The 18,239-nt window shown below is 40.3% G+C and overlaps 1 protein-coding gene across 2 annotated transcripts in view; it reads left to right on the forward strand.

The window, feature by feature from the left end:
* MERTK (MER proto-oncogene, tyrosine kinase) overlaps window positions 1–18,239 on the forward strand; it is a 172,216-nt gene that overhangs the window by 105,694 nt on the left and 48,283 nt on the right. For both annotated transcript variants that reach the window (XM_068232287.1, XM_068232288.1), the window contains exons 11-14: window positions 2,822–2,972; window positions 4,570–4,723; window positions 10,600–10,688; window positions 15,621–15,716. In XM_068232287.1, the coding sequence (XP_068088388.1) occupies window positions 2,822–2,972; window positions 4,570–4,723; window positions 10,600–10,688; window positions 15,621–15,716 (490 nt within the window). The remainder of the gene's footprint in view (window positions 1–2,821; window positions 2,973–4,569; window positions 4,724–10,599; window positions 10,689–15,620; window positions 15,717–18,239) is intronic.

Here is an 18,239-nt window from a genome sequence, read left to right on the forward strand (position 1 = left end):
AGGTTTTGGACTAGTCCATTTCCTCATGGCTGATTTGCAGAGTTAACTTTTTCTATACAAAAGCACTCCCTAGAAATGATCTATAGAAAGATGTCGGCAAGCTTCCCTACTAGTTTTCACACTATTTTGGCAATTGAACTGCGCAACTGCCGTTCAGTGAATGCTTTTGAAAATAAAGACACTGAGAATCCCCCATGAGGAGAAGGACTATTTGAAAACCTAATTTTTTTGTGATAGTGGTCCATTAAGAGGTGCTTACTGATCATTTGGACATCTTGTATGGGTGACCCCAGGAGGTGTCAGCAACTTGACAAAACAAGAATGTAATGACAGTATTTGTTTGGTGTGGAAACTAAACGTTGTGATGAATCAGAGGAGGGACGTTGGTTTTGATCTGCTCAGTTTGCTTTTAGTGGTTTGAACATTATTAAATAAGTGAAGTTATTGGTCGATTTCTGAAACTCCGGTGATAAATTTCACATTTAGTGGACACTGTGCAATTAACTTTTTCTCCTGTTTTCTCCTAGGAGATCATTTTTCCATCTTCTATTAAAAATTGAAAAAGTACCAAAATAATATAGATGGAAAAGTACTATCAAAACTATGTTAAGTATGTTCTTGCTTGCTGGAGGTTTAAAATGCATTTTATTGACAAGTTTGAAAACATAGGAGAAAAAGTGAATTGAATAAGGGCCAATGGCCCATATGCAATTAACTTTTTCTCCAAAGTTTTTTTCCTATGTGATATTTTCACACATACAGGTAGTCCCCAACTTACGGATGACCCGCCGATACGAACGGCATGAATTCTGTGTTTCCATGGGAACAAGTCAATTTTTTTTTCAAATTGGACTTGTAGTTTTTGAGAAATTTTGAGATTTTGAAAAATTCAAAGAAAAAAGGCTTTTAAACTTGCATAAGCAGGTACAGAGGGCAGAGGTGACACAGAGGGGGACACTAGAAGCACAGGAGGGCATAGAGGAGGTACAGGGTACAGAGATGGCACAGTGTTCCGACTTAAGAACAGATTCAGGTTAAGAACGAACCTACAGTCCCTATCTCATTTGTTAACCGGGGACTACCTGTATGTCAAGAAAATGCCTTTTAAACCACCAGCAAGAAAGAATATATACAAAATTATTTTGATAGTACTTTTCCACCTACTTTTTGGTACTTTTTCAATTGCAGAGTGAATTGCAGAGTGCTGAAAAGTTATTTAAAAAAGAAGATAAAAAGTTATATCCTAGGAGAAAACTCAGAAGGAATAGTGAATTGCATATGGGCCACTCTGTCTTCTCTGAAGCCTGTCTTTAGCTTTTGTGGACAGAGGAATGCTAGGCTACATTTAGGTAATGATAGCCCTGCACAGAACTACTTCCTCTTTGTGTCCTCAGGACATTGCCTTCTTCTTAGGACATTGCCTTCTACTAAACCTAACATGCACTTTTGCAACATTCTGTATAAAATTAGACTTGAAAGCTGAGAATTCTCTCTTTCTTGTAGGTTAACAATTGAAGTTATTCCAGACTAAAGCAGACTTTTCCTCCATATCATGTAATTAAAACAGATAGGCACCCTGCCACCGGGTTTATTTGTCTCGGCATTGGATGGCCACACTTATTTTCTCTAAATGCCAAATGCCTACCTACAGATTTCAATATTGTAAGCTTTTATCCAAAGCTATGTCCACCATCCACTATGGCTACAGGATAGCAGCTTTATCTGTCCCTCGATTGTTTTCACCCTCATCAGAAAACATTTGGGTTGCCCTTTTACCACCTTGCATCACTCAATGTTTTATCAGATCTCAACAGAACTGTAATAAAGAATCGGCTGGACAGCTGCACCTGCTAGTTTTGAACCTATCGATGCTACCCAAATTTGTGTAGCTGCTGATTTATGATATTTAGGGCTAGATGCAATTCACTTTTTCTCCTAAGTTTTCTCCTAGGTGATATAATGACATCTTATGTAAATAGCCACGAGCAAGCAAGAACATACTCAGAATAGGTTTGACACTACCCTTTCTCCTACTTTTTGGTACTTTTTCCATTGCAGAGTGCTGAAAAGTTATTTAGAGCAGAAGATGAAAAATTATCTCCTGGGAGAAACTTACGTTTTCAATAAGACCGGAGTGAGCCAGACATTTTGTGATTTCCTGGCCATTCCCTCTCCTCTTATTGTCCCTCTCCTGACTGCTCTTCAGCCACATTCCTTATGTGTATATCCTCCCTACTTACTGCTTGGCCATGTGCCATTGACATGATCGTATAGGTAACATAGATGAATAGTCTGGGTTTCCGGGCTTTTCCAGTACTTATTCTCTCTCTGCATCACTGAGGGTGGGGGGAGCCATGGTGTAGGATGAGAGAGAAAGCCAGGTGTAATTCATGGGAAAGTGGTGATTGACAGCGTACAGATCTTCAGGGAACCATTTCTTTGCAGCAAAGAATGGAGTGTGGCTATATGAACAAGATTGTTGCAGTTAAGTATACATTTTATATTGTAAATTTGCTCCCCTTTAGTGCTTAATTCTGGAGCTGGGAATACATTATAAATAATATATTTTCAATATCAATTTAAATGTAGTTAAACTATCTCAAATTGGATAAATCAATAAGGATTCCTGCATTACTAATTTGAGCCCCTTTTTAAGATTCTGGAGGAGATACCAATATCCTCATATCACCTGATTTCATGGATTTTTTAGTAATTTCAGGCTGGTAATGCAGGATCACTTATGCTCAGCTTGTTCACACCTTATATATTTACAGGGCAATTTGCGTGCAATATTTTGAGGTTATTTTTCTTTGTTTTACAGAATGTAACACATATTGTAACTTTGAATGCAACTTCAGCAGTTATTCCTATTAAAGCCACGAATGCCACGTGCACCGTGTACGTGGCCTGTTACACAGTGGGAGGCGATGGACCATTCAGCGAAGGGGTGTCGATTCTCATTCCAAGTGATGGTGAGATATTGCACCTTTGTTTAACAAACGCCATGAACATAGATCCGTGCTGCACTTCATTCTTGCAGTTTAATGTTCTCATGCCAGCTATAGATTACACTATATATGTTTGCATGCGTTTTAAAAGCACATACAAATAGACAGTACTATTCACACATTTCATTTGTGTATGGAAGGATTCTATCAGATAGATCTGTCTATGATCAGATCTGAAAGGGATGTGTCTCTTGGCTGGCCTTATGGCTCTTTCACATCTGAAACGGCGTTGGTGACGGATCAAAGCATACGTTTTGATAGCTGCGTTTTCATGCGTTTTTCTATGCGTTGTGGTGCGTTGCGCTCCTATTTACCAAAATAAGGATGCGTTTTCTATCTGTCACAGCACATAGGAAAATGCAGGTGATTTTATTATTTTTTGATCATGAGCTGTAACTGCGTGTGTTGAAACGTTTTGATAACGCTCACTCTTTTCGGAGCTTATGTTTCACACTGACTTTCACTGAAACATGTAATGCAATCGTTGCACGATAAAAAGCTCCGGGGAATGTCGAACCACAATGCAGAAAAATACAGCGTTAGATGTGAAAGGTAAAATGAAAGTCTATGGACTTTCATTCTACTTTGGAAAATGGCCTCACAATGGCCATTGCGTCAAAACAGCCAAAATCGTCCCTAATATGAAAGTGGCCTCACAAAAACTAAGGTAAGCTTGATGAATACTGATGGAGTGCAGTTGACAGCTTGACCACACAGCAGTTTTACTAGTACTTATGACACTTATTTAGTGCGCTTTGCGTAAACTCACGTTACCAAGTCCGCCTTGCTAATGTAAGGTGCATTACGCTAAAGGTGGCCACTAACGGTCCAATTTCTAGCGAAATATCCTTTGCGCGATCAGAAATTCTGATTGGATTGGTTGTAAATAATCTCCGTTGGTGGACACAATCGATTATGAATGAGTGAAAAAAATGACATCGAATGAATTTTCGTCGAACCAAAATTTGGATTTTCCTGTTGGTTGTGATAGATAGGAAGCAATGATTGGTTCGCTGATGGTGTAGTGAACGATGTATTTCAATATTTCACTTCCAATCAGAATTTCTGATCGCTCAAACGTTTTTTCGCTAGAATTTGGATTGTTAGTAGCCACCTTAAGTAACATGGGTCACGCTAATTGTGCAACACATGCTACGTCACAGGTATAAATAGGCAGCGCATAGCAATTTTACCGCTAGTTAGTGAATATGCTGCAATGAGTCAACATCCTGTTTCTCTTCTCATATAAACCAGTAAATATATTAATATCAGGTCAAAACTAGTCACTGTTACTGGCCGAGGTCATTAATGCTTTACTAAGCATATTATTGGGTAAGACAGAGATTTTTTTCCCCCATATTTTCTTTTACCTCAATTTTACAAATTGCCAGTAATAACTTCACTTAATATCATAAATACTAATTCATATATAGCTTTCACTGTAGTATAGGTGAATGCATTATTATCGTTTTTATTACTGGAACAGCTATTTAGCAGCTAATAAGGTCTAATAAAATAATAAAGCATCTTAAAAAACATTTTTTTTTATTTTCCTCTCTAGGCTCATTAGCATCTGCAACTTCTTCAACACCAGGATCTGAAAGGAGCAGCCCCTTGTTGATATTATTGGGCGTTATATGCGGCTTAATGATCCTGCTGCTGATGACATATGGCTCAGTCATGCTCATTAAAAGGAAGAAAGAGACAGAATTTGGGTAAGTTTGAAATTTGTGCTGAAAAAAAACCTCAGTGAAAATGCTAGTTTTGATTTTTGCAGGTATACACACACATTCTAGGAGGCTGATTATACATGCTAACACCATTTGGCCATTATAATCATCTGACAGATGTTGATTTGTCTGGTCATTTGTTATTTATTTTGGCAACGGTGCTTGGCTATGCACTGGAGGTTCAAATATGGGAATGTAATGTGGGTGCTAGCCTTCAGCAATTAAATACTGAAAATATCTTGCCCATACTGGGGTTGATTTGCGTAATGGTCATGCACACACTACAGTTTTGGTAAAGACATCCATGACCAGCTTCCTTCGCACAAGAGGTAGTTTTAAGTGTTTCAGCTTATGCATGGTACGCACCATGCAATTTCCCATCAGATTGACAGGTCTGATGGGACAGGGACAGACCTGTCCTATCAGGTGTTCAATCAAATTTCCGATTGATTTTGTGCAGAAGTGATCGGAAAATGATCTTAAAAACCATCAGAAACCTGATCGGACCTGTTGGAAATTATCGATTCGACCAGTCGATCTGATGGGAAATTGCATGGTTTGTACCAGGCATTGAACACTCTCACCATTCCCCTATTTGAAGGGAGATAACCAGACAGACAGATTATTTACATTATAGCACAAGGACGAAAATGTTATTTTGAAAAACAAAAGATGACTGAGAAGGCTGCTTATCTTTGTTAGCATAGCAGTAAGTGTGATAAAAGTCTTATCTCACCCAAAGATACACTTTGTTTTCAATAGCAGAAGTGCCGTTTTCAGCAATATTTCTAAGCATCTTTTATGCTGAGAATACACCATAAATTTTTTTCAGCAGATAGATGGTTCAATAGATAATTTCCAACATGTCTGATCTTATTTTTGATCGTTTTTCTGATCGATTTCTCAAAAGAAGTGAGTGGAAATTGATAAGAAAAGATAAGAAAATCGATCGGGAAATCGTTCAAAAATAAGATCGGACAGTATCAATCAACTAAAAAATCTCATTGTGTATTCCCCGCATTAAACTACATACACACGCTGGATTAAACTCAGCTAGGGCAGCTGATATAGACCGCCTCGGACTCTTGTTACTTTCTAGGGTAGTGACATACAAAAATCAGTCCTGAACTGTTGCCTGAGAGAACGATTCCCAATTCCAGTGGGTGACAGTCCTCGTATGCAAGGGGAAAAGAAGCAGGAAATTTGGGGCCCCGCTAGTGGTGGAAGTTTGCGCGCCGCCATAAGCACCCGTAGACATATAAGTAATGGTGGAAAATTTGGCGGCCTATGTCTCCTGATAGATGACATGTGCCGTCCACAATGCAATACGGCTACAAATAGCGGGTTCTTTAGTGGTTGGTTAAGGTTAGCTGTGGGGGTTGGGGTGGCGATTAAGGTTAGCCTGGGGGGTGGGTGGTTAAGGTTAGCCGGGGGGAGGTGGTGGTGGTTAAGGTTAGCCTGGGGGGGTGGGTGGCTAAGGTTAGCCTGGGGGAGTGGGTGGTTAAGGTTAGCCGTGGGGGTGGTTAAGGTTAGCCTGGGGGGGGTGGTGGTTAAGGTTAGCCTGGGGGTGGGTGGTTAAGGTTAGCCGGGGGGGTGGTTAAGGTTATCCTGGGGGGGGGTTAATGTTAGCCTGGGGTGGGTGGGTGGTTAAGGTTAGGCAAGTGACTTGCACACCAGCCAGGAGATGAATGCAAAACGTTTGTATTGAGTACAGTAAAAACAACAATATATTGCAGTTCACATAATTAGAGAGACCACATTATATGACAATTTACATAGTCAAAGAAAGTGACATGCCAGCAACCACCGCAGATAGTGGCAATTACATCAATACTTTATGGAGTCACTGGGAAAAAATTGTGCAATAATACATGGCAAACAGCATACAAAGTAGTGAGCAGTAGAGCTAAGAAACAAGATGCACATGTTATAACAGAGACCCCATATTAAAGAGACTCCGTAACAAAAATTGCATCCTGTTTTTTATCATCCTACAAGTTCCAAAACCTATTATAATGTGTTCTGGCTTACTGCAGCACTTTCTACTATAACCATCTCTGTAATAAATCAACTTATCTCTCTCTTGTCAGACTTGTCAGGCCTGTGTCTGGAAGGCTGCCAAGTTCTTCAGTGTTGTGGTTCTGCTATGAACTCTCCCATCCAGGCCCCTCTCTGCACACTGCCTGTGTGATATTTAGATTAGTGCAGCTTCTCTCTGTTCTATTATCTTTTACAAGCTGGATAAATCCTCCTCTGAGCTGGCTGGGCTTTCACATACTGAGGAATTACATACAGGCACAGCTGTCTGCACTCTGCAGGAAGAAACAGCCTGACACTTCAGTGGAAGATAGCTGCAGGGGGAAAGAAACACACAAATGATCTCTTGAGATTCAAAATTATGGCTGTATACAGCCTGCTTGTGTATGGATGTATTTTCTATGTGTGGACATACTGTACATCAACCTACTTCCTGTTTTGGTGGCCATTTTGTTTGTTTATAAACAAACTTTTTAAAACTGTTTTTAACCACTTTTAATGCGGCGAGGAGCGGCGAAATTGTGACAGAGGGTAATAGGAGATGTCCCCTAACGCACTGGTATGTTTACTTTTGTGCGATTTTAACAATACAGATTCTCTTTAAAGGAATCTAATCCTATTGAAGGGTATATATTCCTGGCACCTGGCTGGTGTGCGAGTCACTTGTATATATTTTTGACTTTGTAGGGCTCTATATGAGCCTGGTTGCTAGACTCAGCACCGATTTGATATTGGTTGCTATAATCTTAAAGGTGTCCAGACCTTTTTGAAATATGGTTAAGGTTAGGCATCCATAGTTTTCCTAACTTAAAAAAATAACTTAAAAATATATATATTTTTTTACTACTTAAGCCTAATAAATAAATAAAACAAAAATCAGGAGTCATTATAATATTTCACAAAAAGGCCACTTAAAAAACTTCTAGTGTGACAAGCGTTACCATGGTGCTGTTTGGCAAAGTGTGGCTCGCAGTAGAATATTTGTGGATGTAGATCATCTCTTGTCATTTCCCATAAACTAGCGGCTCCCAGTAACTGAAAGCAAATTCCTTTTCCTCTACCTGGTTTATTTACTTGCTATTTTGAGCATAAGTGGTAACAATGGATAAAAATATGTAACATTATTGTTATTCAGCAGTATATAATCTGCCATCCGGTTTGGAGGTCACTTCTAACCATGACTCAAGTCCAACTGGGAACAATAGCAGCTGCTTTCCCCTTGTTATTTCTGTGACTCACAACTTGATACAGTCCGTGTATCAGTGGAGGACCTTGAGTTTGGAATGTCAGTGAAAAGCCAGGAAAATAAAATATGTTGAAAAAGTGCTATTCTGATTCCATTGTCCTTGGAGATCAGGTGATTTAAAGAGGAACTTAAACCCAGGTTTGAACTTCATCCCAAGCAGTGGCTGATGACCCCTTTCCCACCAGAAATCTTTACCTTTTCAGAATAGATCATCGGGGGGGGGGGGGGGAGGGGGGGGCTTCTGTGTGGCTGATATTGTGGTGAAACCCCTCCCACAGTGTATTGTCATGACCATGGTCCTGTCAGTTTGCTATCTGTGGACCTCATTTCATTGTGGGAAATAATGGCTTTTCCACCTGCCAAGCAGCCAGTATCTCCCTCTGTGCATAGAACTCTCAGTAATGAACACTCCATACAGATAACATGGGAGAACTAAAGATGTCACCACCAGTAATATATTTCAGAATGTAAATCAGGGAGAGTAAAGATTTTACAATGGGCAAACACTTGACTAAATAATCTATAAACGAATATTGTAAAAAATAAGCAGTTTTATTCAGTATGTTATTTTCACTACAGTTCCTCTTTAAAGCCTAGCTATACTTTTTATGCCTTCTCTCCCCGACTCCCCCCCCCCCTCCCCCCAAATACTTTAAAGGTGGACCCCTCCCCAACTGCCCGGCGTATATAAAGTGACACCCTCAAAAGTTTCTGGGAGGACTTCCCATTGGGGCTTCCTACGGGTTTATACTGGCTTTTGGAGGTGGGCCACTGCATCATCACTGAGGCTCAGCCTCTGTACCTACAAAGCAGAATATTGCATAAAGGGCTGTTGCATCTCCTGAAGGGCCAGCAGCAGTGTAGCAACAGGGGATGCAGATGTGGCGACTACACTGGAGCCCCTGGACTACAGGGGGCCACCAGAATCCATCCCTTAGTCACTGTATTAGCTTTTCATTAGTGCTATGTTACTAATGATCACCCTTATATGTGCTTTAAAAAGTGGTAATAATTAATAAAGTGTATACACCATCAGATATCTGATGGTGTATACATATTAAATAATTGAAGTGACTCAGCTTTGAAGCACCTGGATTAGAGACTTATTGTATATTGATATTGTTATTGTGGCCTGATATTATAGGCAACTGTGGACAATATTGATCATATTGATCTGGGACTTATTCATAATTATCATATTGATAAAACCAAGTAGAGTTTAAGTGCTGTATTTTTAGTGAAAAATAATTAATTAAGTGCACCCCTCCTCTGCTTACATGTCGCTGACTCTGTGGCTATCCTTGGCAGGTTCTGCTACTCCAAATCATTTTTTATATATTGAAAAACTTGCATTGGGGTCCCATAGCTCCTCACTAGGAGCCAGTTACCAGAAAGCTCCTTATCAACTTGTCCCAGAAATGCCTCTTGCTTTTCTGTTTCCTTCAGTTCAGTTCAGCAGAAATACCCCTGCTCTAGACAAGCACAACAGTTGGATCACTGTTTATGTTTTAGGCTCTTTTAGCATTGCCGGTAAAAATGTTCCGTTAAACATAACTGAATGGAACAGATCTGAACGGATCCTATAAAAAGCAATTGGATCCATTTACATCATTCCATTTATAATTGTTCTGTCAAGTGGAACACAAATTTGCTAGCCTATGAAAAAAGATGGCTGCTTGCTGCGTACATTCGCGTCTATTCAGGTTTTCAGCTGCCACTGCCACTGTCTATTTGGGTCCCTGCACTCTAGAAATCCTGGTGTACCAATCCCAGAGTCCCATCAGAAGCATCAGGCTACAATTGGTTTGTAATAGACCAATGGGAATCGTCCCTTCCCGGGGAGGATTCTCATTGGTATACTGAGTAGTGGACCAACGAAAATCCTCCTTGGTGCTCAGAGAGGATTCCCATGGGCTTTTTAAAACCATTGGGAGCCTGATGCTTATGATAATACTCTGGGATCGGTACACCAGCATTTCTAGAGTGCAGGGACCCAAATGGATGGAGGCAGCAGTGGTGGAGGACCTGAATGGATGGCGGCCATGGTGGAGGAGGACTGTGGTGACAGCTACCAAACGAGTAGCAAACGGAACAGAAACACTGATGCCCAGTGTACCAAACTGATCCGTTTAAATCGAAAATGGATCCGTTTTTACAGGATCTGTTTTTCAACCAGTACAGTGTGTATCCAGCCTTACAGTTCACATACTATTCTTTGCACTGATGTGGTGGTTGCCATAATAAACATACATAAATAGTAGAAGAGGACATTATAATCATTGTGACCTATCTACTTCAGCTATTTAATGACAGTTTTTATGTTTATATATAGTATACTATATGACTTTAAGGCAGACAGATCCAGTTCAAGAATTTGAAATAACATTTTGCTTCAGCTATGTATGGTGGAGGTGTGTGAATAAATCTGAGTCACAGCCAAATTGTCATAAAAAGACTTGTGATAGAATGCCTGTGTGTATAGTAAGTGACAACAGCCCAGCTTTGCTGCACACCAAGCTAAATATTGCCAGTGTTTCTGCATGACTTAAATAGCAATGCTTTCATTTTGTTTATCTAGGCATGCTTTTGTTAATTCGGATGATTCAGACATTGTCGTGAATTTCAAGGCAAAGAGATCCTACAACCGGAAAGCCATTGAACTGACCTGTAAGTTGGATTTGCCTCATTGCATTTTCACAATAGTCTACAATACATGGTATTTATCTGTACTGAAATGTGCTGTACACTTGTAGTTGTCCTTACACTAATCCAAAAATGTGAAAGCCTAAGCATATATGAGATGATTTTAGCTAGTGATACTACAGGTCTGAGTATTGCTAATTAGAGGACTAGGCTAGTGATACTACTGGTCTGAGTATTGCTAATGAGAGGACTAGGCTAGTGATACTACTGGTCTAAGTATTGCTAATGTAAAGACTAGGCTAGTGATACTACTGGTCTGAGTATTGCTAATTAGAGGACTAGGCTAGTGATACTACTGCTCTGAGTATTGCTAATGAGAGGACTAGGCTAGTGATACTACTGGTCTGAGTATTGCTAATGTAAGGACTAGGCTAGTGATACTACTGGTCTGAGTATTGCTAATGAGAGGGCTAGGCTAGTGATACTACTGGTCTGAATATTGCTAATGAGAGGGCTAGGCTAGTGATACTACTGGTCTGAATATTGCTAATGTAAGGACTAGGCTAGTGATACTACTGGTCTGAGTATTGCTAATGTAAGGACTAGCAACCACTAGTTATGATAGTGACAAATGTAGACAGGGCTGACCTTCTGGTCTTAGTAGAACACCCCCAACTGGACCATCATACTGTTTCCTGTAATACTACAACAACAATAATAATAATACTACTAATAATAAAATACTGGGCTTAGTTAACAAAGCTAACTAAGCAAAAGCATTGTCCCTTATTGTATCAAACAAGTTATTTCAGCATTTGTTTTACAATTTGCAAGAGATCTGTATAAAATAATGCTTTTAGGTCCATATCCTATTAAATTTTCTCCTGAGTTTTCTCCAAGAACATATTTTCAAATCTTACAAATAAAATATCTTTAAAGCTACAACCATGTAAAAAAAATACTCAAAGGGAATCTGAAGTGAAAATAAACTTATGAGGTAATGAATTGTATGTGTAGTACAGCTAAGGAATAGAACATTAGCAGCACAGATATGAGTCTCATATTGCTCCCAGTACAGGAAGTTAAAGTGGATCCAAGATGAACTTTTATACATTGCATAATTGTGTTCCTTACATATAGGTTATAGGGCATTCCTCAAGCCGAATACTTTTTTTTTTTTTTTTTTTAATACTCTAATTCCCTATAAACTAAACAAGCCTCGCCCACAGCTTCTCCAAAACGCCAAGGCACTCAGACCCATGTAGCAAGGGCTTATGGGAGCTCAGTCTGGGCAGGATGAGGAGGAGGTTACTAGTCAGAGATTTCAGAGGCAGAGGGGAGGGGGGAGTGAATTTTTCACAGGCTGAGGGGTGGAGATGCAGTTGCAGATCAGCTGTGTAATGATAACAAACAGAATATGGCCGCTCTCGTATCACAGGAATAAATCATCTTAAACTGTTGAAGCTGTATGCAGCCAGATTTGCTGTGTAAACTATCTAAACTTTAGATAAGATATGTAGATAAGTTACTTGTTATAGTTAGTTTTTCACCTCGGATCCGCTTTAAGAATCTTCAGTTGTTATCTATGCAAAAGAGCTTCTCTGACCTCTCTGACTAACTTAATCAGAGAGCAATGCTATTTTTTGAAGCATGTATCTCAAGCTGTCTCTTCCTTGTAAGGACCGCCTAACACCGATAGGCGGCGGCGGGTTTAAGTGGTTATTACATGGAAACGGCCACTCCATGTCAGTTCACGGAGACTGTCTCCGTGAACAGTGTGCGAGCCGCCGATCGCGGCTTGCACACCTAATGTAAACACGCAGGGAAGAAATCCCCACTGTTTACATCATACGGCGCTGCTGTGCAGCAGCGCCGTGAGGCAGATCGGCGATCCCCGGCCTCTGATTGGCCGGGGATCACCGTCGTTTGATAGGCTGAAGCCTATCCTACATAATAAGGAAGAGGGAGGTAAGGGGAAGGAGGGAATGCAGAAAACGCTACGGAGGGGGGCTTTGAAGAGCCCCCCCGCTCGGCCACACGGAGCGCCGGCGATCAGACCCCCCCAGCAGGTCATCCCCCTAGTGGGGAAAAAAGGAGGGGAAGTCTGATCGCCCTGCCTTGCTCACGATCTGCGCTGCGGGCTGGAGAGCCCACGCAGCGCAGATCTCAAAGAACAGCCCCGGTCCTTAAGTGGTTAAGGTTTTACTGCCAGGAAGTTCAAAGGGTCATTAGCTCTGCTATTTTTCATCATTTAAAATACAGAGTGTAATTTGTAAAACTGCAAATATTAGAGAATGATGTAATGTTATAGAAAAACAGCTCTATAACTGAAAATAAAAATATGAGACTCTTTTCTTTGCTATCAATGTTCTATTAATTATCCGTACTACACATACAATTCATTAGATCATAGGGTTTTGTTTTGCTTTTTGCTTCAGTGTCACTCTAAGTCTGATATTATGTTTATACCTACTTTTGAGTACTTTTTCATTTTCTAAGTGCTAAAATGTTTTTTTAGATAACTATAAAAATTATCTCAGAAAAGGGGCCTTTGTATTTTGGTTTCAATAAGTTTTTTATTAGAGAAAAAAACAACAAAATACAGTTACAATTTTAAGTAACACAATGGCCCATATGCAATTAACTTTTTCTCCTGAGTTTTCTCCTAGGTGATATTTTGAAACTTGTCAATAAAATGTGTTTGAAGCCACCAGAAAGCAAGAAAATACTACAAATAATTTTGATAATTTTTCACCAACTTTAGGGTACTTTTTTAATGGTAAGATGCTGAAAATATATTTTAAAGAGAATATAAAAATTATCTCCTAGGAGATAACTCAGGAAAAAAAGTTAATTGCATATGGGCCAATATGTCTTCTCGCAGGGGGCAGATGATAAGTTAAAAAGAGATAGAAACAATTAAACACAATGTGGATGCTACATAGGTACAGTGTCAAGCAACAAACATTAAAGAACATGTAGGATAGTAAATGTACCAGAATAGAAATAAAGAAGTAATTCTAGTAAAATATCAGATAATGCAGATAATGCAATATCAGATAAGTGTTATTGAATTGGAGCATACAGTCCTCCCAATTAAAATCATCCCTTCATGAATAATGCTGGGAATACACCATACAATTTTCTAGATTTACCTGCCAGATAGATAAAGTTCAACATGTTGGAAATTTATCTATCTTACCATTTATCTGCCGAGCAATTAGGCCTTGTTCTACTCAGCAGGAGATAAACAGAAGACAATGCACCAGAGATAATGACCATTCTCTACAGAAAATAATCTAATTATGCATTCTAACAGAAAATCTAACAGAAAAATCTAACAGAAGAATCTAACAGAAAATTGTATGGTGTATTCCTAGCATAATGCTGGGGATACACGGTACGTTTCTGTACCGTGTATCGAGCAGCTGATCCGGCCAGCTGATAATATTCAGCTGGTCCGATCATGCTGCTCGACCCCCGCCCGCTCGATCCCCGCCGGCGGACAATGGCAGGGAATCGAGCAGCTGATAAGGAAGCGCTGGCGGGGACGAGCGGTAATCGATCCGCATGCACGCGTGGACAAGCGGGGACGCGGCGGGGGTCGATCCGGACCCGTGCATTCCCAGCATAAGTCTATGTACCCTTGAGATCACATGGTTAACATCAGGGTGGGAACTCTTCCAGCGAGATGCTAAATATGATTTTGCAGAGTGCTAGACCATACTGTGAGCAGGATGCTTCATGTTACTGAGCTTGATGCCCAGGAGAAGAACTGCACGGTCTTTGAGAAAGGCAATCTGGAGGACCATTGCAATCAAATCTCATACCTGGGACTGATGGTATAAGACCAAAGGGCAGGTCCACCACATTTGAGGTAGAGTGCATCTTGCACCACATTCTCTGAAACACAGGCCTGAGACCTGAAAATACATTTTAGCTAAACAAACTGGGGTAAGGTGGGCTTTGTGGAGTATCTTGATATTAGTCTCAATCATAGTGTAATAATAACTTATTGTAATTATTTAGTATAGTGCTGACATTTAGTATTTATATAGTGCTGACATCTTCAGCAGCGCTGTACAGAGTATATATTGTTTTTGTCGCTAAACTGTCCCTCAGAGGGGCTTCCAATCTATTCCCTACCATGGTCATATGTCTATGTATGTATCATGTAGTGCATGTATCATAGTCTAGGGCCAATTTTAGGGGGAAGCCAATTAACTTATCTGTATGTTTTTGGAATGTGTGAGGAAACAGGAGTGCCCGGAGGAAACCCACGCAGACACAAGGATAACATACAAACGCCCTGCAGATAGTGCCCCGGTTGGGTTTCGAATCGGGGCCCAGCGCTGCATGGCGAGAGAGCTAACCACTACGCCACCGTACTTCCCTTCATGAGGAATTGTAAACAATGCTCCTACCTACTAGGAAAGCTGTTAGTATCTTCTTGATATTGTTTACCTGTGCTAGACTTACTCAGCTGATATTTGATGGTAAAACAGATGGCGAATGATCTAATAAGTTGCAATGCCGCAGACGCTAGTTTTGTACAGCACAGTGCAGTACAAAGCTATGAAATCATTGGTCGTGTTCTGACAAATCACTCAAAAAATAGTGGCCTTTTCTATGCAATGTGAGTACATTCATTCTAAGAGATTTCCATTCAGTGTGAAAACACATACTGCATTAGAAACTGTTTTCCAATCAGTGTGTCATCTTTTATATAGTCTGAATTCAGGTTTACTTTTTCATAGCAGTAATCATGAAAATATCTAGTAAAGTAGTCATGCTGTTTGTTGGTTGTTATTGGCATGAAGATATAATGATTGAAATACTGCCACCTACTGGCAATGTGATTTTATATGTGATTTACAGTATATGTGATTTTATATGCATGGAAAATACTGTACAATGTTTACAAAATGTGTAATGTATGTCTTCTATATTTTGCAGTAAGTACATTGGGGATCAGCCAAGATCTACAGCAGAAACTGGAAGATGTGATGGTTGAGAGGAGCTTACTGACTCTTGGAAAGGTGTTGGGCGAGGGTAAGTATAAGTTATTAGAAAATCGCTGAGTTACTTATGCAGTAGAGTTCTGGTGTATTATTGGTACATGGCTCTCTAAGGTGTTTGGCGAGGGTAAGTAAACCCGAGGTGAAAATAAACTATTGAGTTAAACAATTGTATTTTTCCTCCTACTCCTCATATACAATTTATTTAGTTATCCCATGGTTTTTATTTATCTTTAAACATTTACAAAGTAGATTGAATGTTTTATTGTCTCTGATCAGTGGCAGCCTCTTAAGTGTCCCAGAGTTAAAATACACAAACTGTTGACCTTTTTCTATCTCTCTCCTGCCCTCAGAAGTTATATTCTGCCAGGAAAGCTTTTATAACTGTAATTTGCTTATCAGTGTGGTCTATATTCCCAATAAGGAACAAGTGTTAAGCAGTCCCTTGCATGCCCGAAAATTAACTCTTTCAGGCAGAAAAATAAAAAAGATAAACAGCCTGGTTATTAATATGTTTCACACTGTACATACACATGTTTATCTCATCATGTCACATGTCACCTCGGGTACACTTTAATTATGCGGTAGAGTTCTGGCGTATAAATGGTACATGTTTTTCTAAGATGTTTGGTGAGGGTACATATAAGTTAGTGGGAGTTCTGGTGTATTAGGGGTACTTGGCTCTAAGGTTGCACCGCATTGGGCTTGCTGCTACTGGAAAGGGCATACCTTGGTGAGATTATGGAATTTTTATTTGGGCAGCCATGTATTTTCAAGCACATGTAGGTATATAGTGTAGGTAGAGTGTACCGTATCTTTTCAGTACCCATCATCTTCACCAGCCAATCACCTCCCTTTGCTGTGACTAGTGGAATTGTTGCTTGTTGAACTTAAAGTGAACCTCCGGACTAAAAATCGTCTCAGCAGCACTGAAAAGGCTTTGTGTTTCTTTAACAGTTTCACAGCATCAGAATTTTGTTTCTCTTAAAGAAGCCTCATTTTAGCTGCACAGAAGAAAACTGCTCGGGCTTTTTTCCCCTGATGCTGTGCAAAGCATGATGGGATTTCTGATTTTGTTGTTCTCGTTCTGCTGTTTTAGTGCAAATTTTTTTTTTTTACATTTTGAATTTGACATTTGAAACCTAGTGTGTGCAGATGGGAGGGGTAATCAGGACACAGGATAGTTGGAACTGTGTCTCCTGCTCCTTGTCACCTCCTTTCAACCAAAAAGATGGCTGCCCCCATGACAAAGATGGCAGCCCCCATGAATCACAAACATTTGCCTGTTCTTTTAAAACAGGGTGGGTAAGAGATTATATTACCTATCTATTCTAATTAACATAACTAATGGAACTTGATGACAGTATGTTTGTTTAGGCTGAAGTTCCCCTTTAAGTACAGTTCTCAGAGGTCACTGTACTGTGATTCAGCAGATGGAGGCACAGAACTCTATCTGTTCAGAAGAAACCATCACCACCACTGCTGACTATGTGTCCAGACTGGGACTTTGGCAGCTGTTCTGCAACCTGTTTAGCTGCTTGTTCTGTTGTGAATGGATAATGCTCACTTCACAATATTACACTCACTGTGAAGCCTGTCCTTTGTGACCTGCGTCTTCTTCTGATAGCAAATAATTGTTCATAACTGGGTAATTCCACTTGCTTAGAATAATCACAAATCTCACAAAGAAGGTGTAATCTTAATTGCATTAGGCTGTGTTACCACTACAGCAGAGAATGGATTTCTTTTGTCCATTCTCCGCTCATTGCTAAGCGGACAGTGAAAAGCTCCTATGTTATAAAAAGGAGCCGTTCACACTTGTCATGCTGCAACAAATCTGCGGGATCCATGGCAGTAAGCAGACCACACTTCTGTGCATTCCACGATAATTCCGGGCCAGGCGGATGCGTTCCCCTATATAGCCTAAGGGGGGAGCACCCTGGGCTCCAGCCCGATCACTGCGGACCATCGGAGCTGACATTATAGTGTCTGTTCCCACTGGCCGCACGTGATCCGGAAGTCAAGTGAGAACACAGCCTTAAGGCCCATACACACGTTGGATTTTTCCGAATGACGGGTCGTTTGAACGTCCCGTCGTTCAGTCGTCCGCACGCCAAATCGGGCATGTGTACAGTCCGTCGTTCGGGTGATAAGACTGATTTTGAGCGATCCGCCAGGCAAATTGCTCAAGAGCAGTCTTATCACCCGAACGACGGACTGTACGCACGCCCAATTTGGCGTGCGGACGACTGAACGACGGGACGTTCAAACGACCCGTCATTCGGAAAAATCCGACGTGTGTATGGGCCTTTACTGTTACACAAAACGAATGGACTTCTTCAGCCTGTTAAACAAATGACTTTTATCTTCCAGTCTATTTTCATGACACCATGGCCTAAAGGTGCGTACACACTTCCAACTTTTTCGAACAACTTGTCATCCGACTTGTCGTTTCAACAACTTGTAGTGCAAACAACAAGTCGTTCAGACTTCATGTACACATTGACAAACAAAATGGCTAATATGCTAATTTACATGTCATTTACAGTTTAACTAA

The sequence above is a fragment of the Hyperolius riggenbachi genome, chromosome 4, assembly GCF_040937935.1.
Source record: "Hyperolius riggenbachi isolate aHypRig1 chromosome 4, aHypRig1.pri, whole genome shotgun sequence".
NCBI classification, from domain to species: domain Eukaryota; kingdom Metazoa; phylum Chordata; class Amphibia; order Anura; family Hyperoliidae; genus Hyperolius; species Hyperolius riggenbachi.